Genomic DNA, 12,368 nt, shown 5'->3' on the forward strand with positions numbered 1-12,368 from the left:
CGCCCGTCCGTGGGCCTCCGTGGGCCTGCTGTGGCCTCCGGGGCTTAGGAAGGGAGGTTAGAGCCCGAGGGGGCCCTGCCTCTTGTCGCGGGTCCCTTTGTCATGTAAACGTGCCGCCATTCAGGGCCGGACTTCAGAGGGGCCTGCGGGGGGGAGGCGTCGTGGGGCCGGGAGCTGCCCGTGTCACAGGGACAGGGACACCCGGGGCCGTGTGGCCGAGCCCCCCCCCCCCCCCACCGCAGCCCTCGTGGGCTCCCACCGCGTGTCCTGCATGGCCCGTTCCCCAGCACCTCGGCTCAGCCAGCACCCCTCCGCTCCGGAGTCAGCCGCTGCACCACCACCTTCCGCCGTGGGATTTATCATAAATCTACGTGCCCTCATGTTTTTACAGCCCAAAACTTCAGAGTTTTACAGTTCTGGGTTTTTTTTTTTCTTAGGCTGAGCGGCCCTAGATGCGGCGTGAAGTACTTTTCTTACGAAGAAATGCAGAGAATTTATTTCGGCAGGCGCAGATTTCATTATCCGTTCTGATTTCATTACGCCCGCTTTCCCCCGCACGCGTCAGCCGATGTATGTTCACACACACCCATACATACACATACGCAACTGTGGTACGATACAAGAACATAAGCAACTGATGTACGATACAAGAACAAAGTCCAGGGAGGGTGTTTGGTTCATTAGACTTTACATTCCCTAGTAACCCCAAATCACTCATTTTGTTTAGAAAAGGAGCTGCTTTTGCCGTGGAAAAAATAAAATGTATTCCATGGTCCATTAAAATGGCAGCTTCTGCAACACAAGTCACTTTTGCTTTGCACTTCAATCTTTAGGGAGAGACTCATTCCTCAGTTTTAATAAAAACAGTACTTAAAACCATTTTTTTATGTCAGGTTATCTGAGAAGACTGGTTTAACAATACGAATATGGCCAGCTTTTACCTAACTAAAGGAGTAATTTGAGTTCATTTGATGCCTTGCTTGAGCTTAATTTGTCCCCTTTGGAATTACTGCCATTTTTCTGATCAATTCACATGTGCCCTGTCCTTCGTGCAAGTCAATACTCGTGAAAATCAAGCCGATCAGGAAAGAAAAAGGGGCATTCAGAGCAACTGCCTCCCTGAGTAGCCAGCCCCAAAATACACTGTGTGAATTAATGAGCCATAAGGAGGAAGGCGTATTAACAACCAACCACATCAAGGAATTCCTTTCTTTCTCCTCTTAGCTGGATATATTGGATTAAAAGCCGCTATGACTCACAGATGCGAAAGTTTTGCATGCTTACGTCCCGCTTGTAGGTCAATAAGACTACAAGAGTTGAGACAGCAAGATGTTTCAGTGAAAAGGATCCGATTTGTTCTGTTGGCAACACGGGGCAGTTTGCACCGTAACGCTTTATACATACCCTATTATTGGCAGCAAGACCCGTTTCTAGTTTGAACCTGTGAACCCATTTGTTAGGACTGCTGAGACAGGAAAACAACAACAAATGCCACACGAGCAATGTCAAACTTTTATTTCAAACTTTGCAATACCGCATTAGTTTGAGATTGATATGGAGAAAACCTCCCGGCAGTTTCTTCTTTTCATATAAACATAATACTGCAACTTCACAGTAATCAGGACCCTGTCTCTAGAATACTTCTGCACAACTGCCAGCGGTTAAAAAAATATAAAATCTATATTTTGATATTGTTGACTTATTTCTGAACTATACTCTGCCCTCATGATTTCAAATTCTATTGCAGTAAAAATTTCCAGCTCTGTGGACCCATAGTGTGCTACCATCAACATACAAAATACACCATTAAACTTCATGTGGTTTTGAGTCCCGTGACCACAAATTAAAGTTAGAGGAATGAGAAACAACACGTGGAAGAGTGAAATAAGTACAGTTGGCCCAGGGTCACACCGAGTCCAAAGTCAAAGCAAGCACTGCACACGGGAGAAGCAAGCACCTTCGTTTTCAAAACGGGTCATTCCTGACGCATCAGAATAAAGACAAGGCTTTTCTGATTCATATCGGAAAGGTTCCAGTTTTTAATCGGTCTGCGCGAACGAGACTTGACTTTGTTTAAAATACTTCTTCGAAACTGCTTCCCTCAAGCTGTCTTTTCCCTTCCAGTTGTTTTAAAAATGAGAATTATTTCAACTAGCGCAAGCCGGGCACAACCGATCTCGCAGGCAACCGTTCTCTACCCACTGCCCATCCCAGCAAGGAGCATGTTTACGTGGGGCTTTTGAACCAGTTTGTTTCACAGGCCCAAGTCAAGGTGGTTTTTTTTTTTTAATTATTTTTGTTCTGCTTCTTTAAGCACCTTGTGTGCCACAGAGCAAGCTCTAAAAAAACGCACACATCTGCACAGCAAAATCGTTTTCCTGTCTGGTTGGGTTTTTACACCGATCTCAAGCAACGACTGTTTCTGTTGTGTAGGCTTGGTTTCTGACATTTGTCTACGGAGCCTATTAAGATGTTAACAAGCAGTAAGCAGTGTGGGGGGAAAAAAAACCCAAGGCACACACCAGTACCGGAAACCACTGGGCAAAACAGAAATTATTTATAATAGAAAAAAAACTTCAAAGATCTTCCTTTGGCTTTTTGCTTGTTTCTGAGCAGCACTGTTGAAAAAGAGATCCAGATTAAGAGGTCCAGACACCGAAGAGGCACCGGTAGACATCAAACTGACATGCAAAAGGTATAAAGATGCTTTCCTGCAAGATGCGTGGCCTCGGAGCAAGGCCGTCGGAATAGGAGTTAGAAGTTTTCCCTTTGGTGCCAAGCTCTCACTGACTCGAGCCGTCGTGGTCCTGGGCAGAGGTTTCCACCGCGTGCCTCGTTCCTCCATCTGTACGACAGCTCTAACGCTCGACCTCTGCTGAAACGCTTTGAGGTGCGTATACAGACATCAATAAATAACACATCAATCTTAATGGTTTTGTGACAGATCCTTTAAAAAAATCAGACCCTTCTCCCCAGTTCCATAAAGAACAAAAAATATCTATAGGGTTTAAAAAAATACTTTTTTTCTTTTTCTTTTTAAACACAAAGCTCAGGAAGTAAAATTCAACAAGACAGTTCACTTTTGTGACTAACCAGTTTTACACGTTTCACGTTTTTACGGTGAATCCAACAGTGCAGAAAAGGGTATATTTAAGCACCTGTAAAAACAAATTTGGCAATATTTGCGCAACAGAATCCTAGCCCAGACATTTTAGTTTTTAATTAAAACAGTGGAACACAATACTAGTTCTAAATTTCTTAGCCCTTACTCTTTACTTATCAACCCTTTTCTACTCCAGAGAATGAAAACTCTGAATCTTTTGTGCTTAGTGAAGGCAACCAGTTCCTGTTCTTACCACCTTCTCCCTCCATAGACTATATAAAGTAAGAAACGGCAGACAGAAGGAATACTTTGCTAAAGAAAAGCAATGCGAATTCAGCAGGAATCGGGACAAACCGATCTACAGTCCCATTTTCAAATCAAACTACTCCAGAAGGGAAAAACTTTACCGAAGACCCCGTGTTCAAATCCTAACCTAAAACACAGGCAAGACAATTCTATGGCATAGCACGCCTGTATAAATGCATACGAGGCTAGACAACTCCAGCCCTACAGACTGAGTTTCCTGTTAACACTTCCGAGATAACCATCTAGAATGCTTTTGCCAATTTTTGGTTGCCGTCGGCAAGAACGGCTCCCAGCAGCGAGCACCTGGGGATACGCTAGGGAAAGCGGGCATTGCAAGGCAAGTGGGGAGCGGTTCTCTTCATTTCCTTTTGCCCTGCAAAGTCTTCTCCTTTGCGTCCCCCTCGCACCACTAAAACCGCAGGTGGGCTTTCGGAGAGCTGCCTTCCCTGCACCATCCCTGCTACCAAAGGCACTCATCGCTACAGAATAATTGTGGGGAGGCAATTCATCAGCAATTGCAAAGCTGTTTGAGATGGTAGGATACAGGGTGTTCTAAAAGTGAAAAGCACCGTTGTTCTGCCATACAAAGGAGTTTACAACCTATTCCTCATTCAGCTCTTCGTGCCCTAATAAAGTGACAGCGGAACAGAATACGCTGGACAGAGGGTGAGCGAGAAGGGACGAACAGAAGGCAACTGGGCTATTCCCGACAAAAATGTGAGCTCTGTGCTGTTAAGCATCGCAGTCAGTACACACGTAAGGGCTGTGCTACACCGTTTCTCAAATTCACACCGGTAATTGTACAGGTCTGGTTACGTGGGACACCGCGCTAACCCACATCTGGCTTCACATCTTCAGGACAGCTAGCGGCAACGATGAGATGCGTTGGGTCTCTCCAGGTCACGGAAGCAGAGGTATGGAGTTCCAGAGCATGAAGTAAAGAGTGTGCTGTAGTCCCACGCGGGGAACGCACAGGCACAGAGACCGTTTGCACTCGGCGTGCATCGAATGAAGGTCACCGTAACGCTGTGGCCTGGTGCCTCTGCCTACGGTGGGTGCAGGCGGTGGGGAGTAAAAGGTGCGGCAATATTAAAAACGTACCTTCCGACATCCTTCGCCCTGCCTGAGACAGGCCATCACGTGCCAGAAGATGAAGTGCTCAAAAGTTTAAAAAAAAAAATTAGTCCAAGCATGTGCTCGAACGCGGACCGTGCTACATCACCAGCAGCAGAGCTCCCAGTTGCTACTACGCTAGGAGGAGGAGGAATTTTCTCACTCCTCACTCCCAGTCATTGTAGCAATGCTCTACTGAGAACGAATATGCATTAAACAGAAGACAGTTCATGATCATGTTTAAAAAAAACCCAAAAAAAACCAACCCAAAAACCAGTGACAGCCAGTTTAGGAATAAAATGGTGGTAATAACAAAAGGCAGATGGTGCAGTCAGTGCATCTAACAGCAGGCCCAGCCTGGCGGGGTTGTCTCTTTTATGTTAATATAATCCCCACTCCCCACAGCAGAGGAACTTCCATCACCAGCGGATGAGGACATCATCTTTTCAATCAGGACCCTAGAAGACAAACATATGTGAGTTTGGTTTTGTTTGTTTGTTTTTAACAAGCAGCATTGGGCCACACGGCCTTTCAGCAGTATAAAAAAGAAATAGCAATTCGTTCTAGACGGACATGAAACTCCAGAACTGAAAAGACAACCAGGTTAAGGAACCTCACAGCACCGACAACAGCATCCCTGCTATTACCTGGCAGCATCAGACTCTGCAGTGACCGGATAACTAACAACTCCTGCTGCAACCACCTCACCTCGGCTCCAGCTTACGACTGGGACACAGCAACAGGCTTCCCAGGTACCACCTGCCCAGCCTCAAGATCAGGTGTGAGTATCCAGTCTTATACTTTTCCAAAAAGACCAAATTCTCCACCAAAGGACCGGTGCATCACAAAAGAATTTCTAATACCTTTTGCACAAGAAGTCCCATCCTCCTGGTAGAGGCCAGCATGTGAAAAAAACATCCCTGATATTGTTCAAAGAATTTCTGTTTCCAAAAGCATGTCAGAGATTAACCGAGGAGAGAAAAACCTCTGGCCTTTCAGAATTTAGTCTCCCTTTGGGAGATTTACTTGTGTATTATTGCTGCTGTTCGCTGCTTACTGACAGCATCTCCCCTCATCTCAGAGACAGCCGTGTCTGAAAGAGGGAATTACCTCTCAGGTGTTTCACCAGTCGTTGTGCCTACCTCATGGACTCATTAATATTCTTGTTTTCCTTGACAGATGTCTCCACCCAACCAGAAAAGCCATTTTCTTTGCTGAACCGATCCACTTCGTCTCTTGTCACTGCCCATGGGGAAAGGTCGCACTGTAAAACAAGAATCCGTCATTTTAAGTTTAGCCTTTTAATTTTTAAGCTGGGAGGGCAGTTTGCCCCCTCAGCCACCCACTGCCTGGGTGCAGGCAGGCAGCAGGTAGCTCAGCCCTTCACATCTCCCAGATCACAAGCTGATAGAGAGTTCTTAGGGCAAGGTTCTTAATGGGATGTTGCAAGCAGCAATTTATCTCATCTGAGATGCTGACACACCTCGGTCAGGCATGTGTGGAATGGAGGTTCATCCAGCACAGGACAAGAAAGCATTGCCACTCATCCAAAATTTGCCCGGCCTCTCAGCAGCCAGAAAATGTTACTGGTGTGGTGCCACTGAGGCAGCGCCGCGACGCCAACGGGATGCACAAAGAGGTAGTGGGAAAACCTGTCCCACAGTGGCTTTAGTGCAACTGGGCGAGTGGCCCAGAGAAGGGCCACCAGGATGATCCAAGGACTGGGAAGCTGCCGTACGAGGCTAGGCTGGGAGAGCTGGGTTTGTTCAGCCTTGAGAAAAGGAAGCTCAGAGGGGATCTCATCCCCACGTACCAGGACTTAAGGGGCAGCTACAAAGAAGATGGAGACTCCCTTTTTACACGGAGTCCCATGGAGAGGACAAGGGGGATGGACACAGGTTGCCCTTGGGGAGATTCCCATTGGACACGAGAGGGAAGTGTTTCACAGTGAGGACAGTCACCACTGGAATAATCTCCCCAGGGAAGGGGTTGGCTTGGCCACGTTGGACACTTTCAAGAGTCGCCTGGACAGGGTGCTGGGCCATCTTGTCTAGCCTGTGCTCTTCCCAGAATGGTTGGACCAGATGATCCCTGAGATCCCTTCCAACCTGGGATTCTGTGATTCTGTGACTGTACGCACTGCAGCATTGCCCTAACGCAGGGAAAACTGTTACCTTAAAACAACTACCGGGGGGAAGCACTGTTTGTGAAGAAGTGGAGAAGAGAAGCCACTCTCCTGCCCACCCATCATGTTTTTGAGTCATCTCCAGTTCTAGGCTCTCTCAGACTAGGCAAGTCTCAAACTGAATCTGGAAAGGGCTGCTGAGCCAACGTTGGCACATGAAGAACATAAAGGTAGTTTTTAAATGAAAGAAAAATAAATCATTAAAAGACAGCAACCGATCTACACAGTGAAACCTGACACTGCCTCCAAATGAAAACTAGACATCCCTCTGGCAGCTCCGAAGAGGAAGTTCACCTGTGGCATCACACACAACCCTCCCAGGCTACTGCCAGTTAAAGATCAAAACCAAAAACCTTTATAGGATACCCAGGAGCTACAGAGCTCGAGCTCTAACAGCACAAGGCACTGCATCCTAGGAAAGAGCAGTTGCCAACATCTCTTTAGTGCCATCATGTCCTACCGGTGTCCTGGGTAAGGAGGAGAATCCTTGCCAGAGAAAGAAAATTCAAGAAGAGTTCAGGAAAGGATTAAAAAGACCACAGGCTATGGGACAACTCTGGGCAAGGCTTAACGCTGAAGGGGTCTCCTTCCATTCCGCACTCCCACGCACACACGTGCACGCACACGAATGCCCAGAGCACGACCGGAGCTGCTCACTTTGTTAGCCAGCAGTAGGCAAGGCACGGGGTTCCCGTCTGGCAGCATGAGCTTGCTGTCCAAATCCTGCTTCCACTTCTGGCTGTTGCTGAACGTGCTGATGTTGGTGACATCAAACATGATAATGCAGGCTGACGCCTCCCTGTAGTACAGCCGGGTCATGGATGTGAACCGTTCCTGCCCTTCAGGATCAAAAGGAAAAAGAAAAAATGCCACCCCCAGAGTTACCGATTTCAGATTTGTTCATGCAAATAAGATGCTCATCACAGTACACCATTTTCTCAGCTGACACTAACAATCTCCACGCAAATAATGAGGAAATACAGGCACTGGGATGCGTCCTGCCTGGGGTACCTCAGCAATGCAGCGACAGAACTGGAACAAAGCGGGGAGCTCTGAATCCTGACCCAGACACTCAGATGTCCCAGAAATATCTGCATTACTCCCAGGGTAACAATCAAAATCTAGTGTCCCCGACCCCACGTTCGCCTCCCCGCCAGCTGAACCCCGCCAGCAGCAGGGTGCCCGGCAGGACCGTGCCGCCGGCGTGGACTCGGCTGCTGCCTGCTGCGGGCACCGCGTTACAGACCAGGCTCTCTGGAGAGGAAAATCCCATACTAAGCAGAAACCATTAAAACTTACATACCCTGTTGTTGCTGTTTAAACCTTACGGCCTGCCTGTGCTACCAAAACTGCATCCAGAGCGTAGCTCCGCTGCGCTGCTGCGTGGTTTGATTGTGCTTGCGTAGGAGGGACACACCACAAAGCACTCACATCGCATCGCACGGGTCAGCGGCACGGTGGAAACCAGCGCTTCTGACACCGGACGGATTTCACTGTGGGCTCCCATGCCGCCCCGTAGCTGGTCAACAGGCTTTTCGCTCTGAAGCCATCGAGAACGGAGCACTTTGAGTTACCTCAAGCCATCTGACCTTCTCCGCACACCCCTGAGGTGGAAGGCAATGCGCAGGGGCTGTCGGTGCACGCACCCCCTTCTGCTCGGGGCACGACAAGAGCACCGTGACCAGCGCGGCCCCTCTGCTTTCCAGATCTTACGTGCCTTTTTGGGGCTGAAATTGAAATCAGTTTCTTGCTGCAATCCTCTTGCTGCAAACTTCTTCCTGTTTTCTTTTTAAGCATTCCAGACGCACGCGTCTGAGCAGCGAAACAGGAGGAAACCACAACCCTGTTTTCCTCACCCCTCTAGATCCAGAGGTGCCATTTTAGAGACGCTGCTGCACCAGCCTGTCCTCGGCCTTCTGCTGCTACGGAGATTTGGGAACTGTGTTTCTCTGCGCCTCTCTCCACTTCACTGCATGTAACGCTGTCCCCCAGAGCGTGCCCCACTCCCGACCCAGCCCCACCGCCTCGGGGGCGCCCAACGTCCCCCTCTTGCCACGTCTGCTCCCGAGGGATCTGCCGAGCTCTGCTAGCACAGGTCACTGAGCAACCAGATCGCAACTTCCCAGCTCCGCTCCTGATCCCGGCAGCCAGAGCAGCGCGAGGCCAGCGGAGCTGCTCCACGCTGAGACACGAGGATCAGGCCTTCCTGGCCTCCCACGCCAGAAATCAGGATTTTAACAGAAAACTCAGAGCTGAGAAGTTACATATCTAGCTACAAATGAGCCTGTTTCCCCGTTCACTTTGCTCTGGCTTTGAAATAGAAAAGTAAGGCTTGACAGGATTTATCACCTGCACTGCTGCATTCTTTGCAGATGGGCTTTTGATTAAGTATTTAAATTACTACTGCAAACTGGAGACAGCACTGCAAACCAGAGCAGTCCTGCCCCTTGGATCCACAGGCTTTTAGGATTTATTTTTGTAGCAGACTCCTATCGAAATAAATAAAAAGAAATGGGAAAAAAGGGGCCAAGCCATTGAAAGCTTTAAATTCTGCTCCTGACCAGCTTCATGGTTTGTGTGAACATACCTGCAATGTCCCAGAGCTGAAGTCGTACAGTCTCCGATTCCGACCACTGGACCACCTTCAGTGCAAAATCCACTAGAGAATCCCCAGAAAGAAAGGAAACTTAATTAGGGGCATTCCTCACCACGGGGCTTGCTCCTCCACAGCCTCTCCCCATTTCCCAGCACAGGCCAACCCAGCCACCGCTTTCACAGCCGCGGCAGCTCGTGCTGGACCATCGCCCCCGCCAGCACAGACCAGACACAGACCGGGAGGGTCCGCAAGTGCTGTCCCTTCTCCTCCAGCGCAGAAAGCTGCAAAATAAGTGTTAAATCCAGAGGGCTCCACACACTGTCTGCTCCACCCTGCAGAGAGCATGACCCCATGCACACAAAATGCCTTCAGATGAGCAGAAGCCAAGCGTGTCAGCAGCACCTCATCCCTCCCCGGGATGCTACGCTGGGCTTGTAATTCTTCCTGAACTTCAGGTTAGAGAATTAAATAACACAACGAAGGGAGCCACGTTCCTCCCCACCTTGCAAAGCCCAGCCTGGCAGGTCTGCTGCCAAAGCCCTTGCAAACAGCAGCAGGGATGCTGCTCTGTGCTTCTCTGGGAAGGAGGACAGCAAGGTGGAATTTCTCCAGCAGATGCAGCGCTGGGTGGACCCCACTCCCCCACATCACGGGGCTTTTCAGATTCCTGGACCACCAGGGTTTGTAACCATCCCGTGCGCAACTCCCCGTTTGCGGCACAGAGCTCAGGCTCGTTCCTGATCCCTGGAGATGTAACACTGGCACTAGAGACACTAACCAAGAGCTGGGGAAGCAGAAATTAAAATGCTCAGGAGTACGAACTCCCCGAGCACATAACCCTGCGCAACCACAGGCAAACAAAAGGACACTGGAAACCTTATTGCCTGGGAGCTTTAGGGAAGGCTTCCCTCGCCTGACTCTAAATGCCAGTAAAACGCTGGATTTGCTGCTGTCGCCTTTGTTCTGCGCTGGCTGAGCTGGTCAGCTGCTGGCATGTGGAGCTCCGTGTCGCCCTCAACCCCCCACCTACGCCTCAGCTGCGGCCCGTGCAGGGAGAACGGGGAAACACGGCGTTTTCCTCACATTACGATGCATCAGGTTTTCTCCGCAGGGGAAAAACTCCCCAGCCAGGCTGCCAGCCATGCTCACCAGGGCTGGGACTTACTGAGGCCAGAAACAAATGTGAAAAAAAAAAATAAAAGAAAGAAAACCACCTGCAGCTCGTACTGCTGGGAGCGACAGTGCGGGCACGGCCCGGGCGCTCTGCCCCAGCGGGATGCAGCTCTCCAGTGTTTTCAACACTCACCCCCTCTCGATTCATGAATAAGATTTAAAAAGCCGTGCTCTGCCCGCACTATTTCGGGGCGAGATTTACCGGGCAAAGCCGTGGCACCTCCCGCTCCTTGGAGGTTATCCATTTACACCGATGTCAACCATCGAACACCCGATCCCGGTCATCTCGTTCCCAGCCGCCGCGTTACAAAGCTGTCGCTTCCCCCACCTTCCTTCCAGAGCACGGCCGATACTTCGGCGGCGGCTTCACGTTCATTTAACAAAAATAAACGTCGAAACGGCGCTGTTCTTGTTTTCCCTGGAAGGAGCTGAGGCTGCCATCTGAGACCCTCCGGGTTAAAACTCCCGGGGCTGGTTGTTCCCGGGGCAGGAGGGACGGGGCCCCCCGAGCCTGGCACGGAGAGTGACAGAAGCCGCTGGTTTGTCACCGAGCGCGCCGGGAGCCGCACCCCGGGCTGCGAGAGGCCGTAACCGCCGACGGGCCGGCGGCTGGTCCTTCTACAAACCCTCGCTTCCACGTCTGCGGAGGAGGGGAGCGAGTTTCCCATCACGGCCTACGAGCAAGGCGAGCTGAAGAGTAACAACCGCGATAGTTTCGCCGGCTTCTGAAGCCGAACGAGGACCCCCCACCCCTCCCCGCGCTTTAGGAGCCGCCAGGCTCGGCGTGCGGCCGCCCCCGGCCCCGCTCACCCCCCACCGTGGACTTGTAGTGCCGGTTGAAGCTGTCGTTCGCGTAGCGCTGCACCAGCGACGTCTTCCCCACCGTGGCGTCCCCCACCACCAGCACCTTGAACATGCGATCGCGCTGCCCCATCGCGGCCCCGGCCCCGGCCCCGGCGCGGTCATGTGAGGGTCAGGTGGAGGCGGCGGCGGAACCGCTGCCCGCAGCGGGGCTGCCGGGACCTGTAGTCCGCACGGCCGGGCCCTGCCCTCGGCACCCCCGCGCCCCCAGGCCCTGCCCCCTGCACCCCCGGCCCTGTCCTCGGCACCCCTGCGCTGCCCAATCCTGCTCCCTGCACCCCTGCGCCCCCAGACCCTGCTCACTGCACCTCCGCCTCTGCCCCCCCAAGCCCCCAGGCCCTGCCCCATGCACCCCCAGACCCTGCCCTCTGCACCCTGGCGTCCCCAGACCCTGCCCCATGCACCCCCAGACCCTGCTCTCTGCACCCCTGCCTCCCCAGACCCTGCCCCATGCACCCCCAGACCCTGCTCTCTGCACCCTTGCGTCCCCAGACCCTGCCCCGTGCACCCCTGTGTCCCCAGACCCTGCCCCATGCACCGCCAGACTCTGCCCTCTGCACCCCTGTGTCCCCAGGCCCTGCCCCATGCACCGCCAGACCCTGCCCTCTGCACCCTTGCGTCCCCAGACCCTGCCCCATGCACCCCCAGACCCTGCCCTCTGCACCCTTGCGTCCCCAGACCCTGCCCCATGCACCCCCAGACCCTGCCCTCTGCACCCCTGCCTCCCCAGACCCTGCCCCATGCACCCCCAGACCCTGCCCTCTGCACCCTTGCGTCCCCAGACCCTGCCCCATGCACCCCCAGACCCTGCTCTCTGCACCCTTGCGTCCCCAGACCCTGCCCCATGCACCCCTGTGTCCCCAGACCCTGCCCCATGCACCCCCAGACCGTGCCCTCTGCACCCTTGCGTCCCCAGACCCTGCCCCATGCACCCCCAGACCCTGCCCCATGCACCCCTGTGTCCCCAGACCCTGCCCCATGCACCGCCAGACTCTGCCCTCTGCACCCCTGCCTCCCCAGACCCTGCCCCA

The 12,368-nt window shown here is 52.1% G+C and overlaps 1 protein-coding gene across 6 annotated transcripts; it reads right to left on the reverse strand.

Annotated features, from left to right (window-relative positions):
- Positions 1 to 1,494: 1,494 nt before the first annotated feature.
- Positions 1,495 to 11,528, reverse strand: RAB29 (RAB29, member RAS oncogene family). 6 transcript variants are annotated; one of them, XR_012663870.1, is made up of 7 exons: positions 11,287 to 11,528; positions 9,295 to 9,366; positions 7,365 to 7,546; positions 5,665 to 5,786; positions 5,386 to 5,463; positions 5,170 to 5,290; positions 4,795 to 4,980 (listed from the first exon to the last, which is right to left on the reverse strand). XR_012663870.1 is itself a non-coding variant. In XM_075115206.1 (6 exons), the coding sequence occupies exons 1-6, from the start codon at positions 11,408 to 11,410 to the stop codon at positions 4,863 to 4,865; spliced, it is 696 nt and encodes a 231-aa protein (XP_074971307.1). In that variant the 5' UTR covers positions 11,411 to 11,526; the 3' UTR covers positions 1,495 to 4,862. The 6 variants fall into 6 exon arrangements, 5 of the variants coding, with proteins under 5 accessions (XP_074971307.1, XP_074971309.1, XP_074971308.1 ...); XM_075115206.1 differs by lacking the exon at positions 5,170 to 5,290 and having other exon boundaries at positions 1,495 to 4,980; positions 11,287 to 11,526; XM_075115208.1 differs by lacking the exons at positions 5,170 to 5,290; positions 11,287 to 11,528 and adding an exon at positions 10,679 to 11,212 and having other exon boundaries at positions 1,495 to 4,980.
- Positions 11,529 to 12,368: the final 840 nt, after the last annotated feature.

Source organism: Phalacrocorax aristotelis, chromosome 21 (genome assembly GCF_949628215.1).
Source record: "Phalacrocorax aristotelis chromosome 21, bGulAri2.1, whole genome shotgun sequence".
NCBI lineage: Eukaryota > Metazoa > Chordata > Aves > Suliformes > Phalacrocoracidae > Phalacrocorax > Phalacrocorax aristotelis.

Excerpts from the sequence above, each read along its gene's own strand:
- RAB29 (XM_075115206.1), bottom strand. The coding sequence starts at position 11,410 with ATGGGGCAGCGCGATCGCATGTTCAAGGTGCTGGTGGTGGGGGACGCC. Across the intron at positions 5,787-7,364 it reads GCCTACTGCTGGCTAACAAA|TGCGACCTTTCCCCATGGGC; the intron begins GTGAGCAGCTCC and ends CTTGTTTTACAG. Across the intron at positions 5,464-5,664 it reads AATATTAATGAGTCCATGAG|AAATTCTTTGAACAATATCA; the intron begins GTAGGCACAACG and ends TTTTGGAAACAG.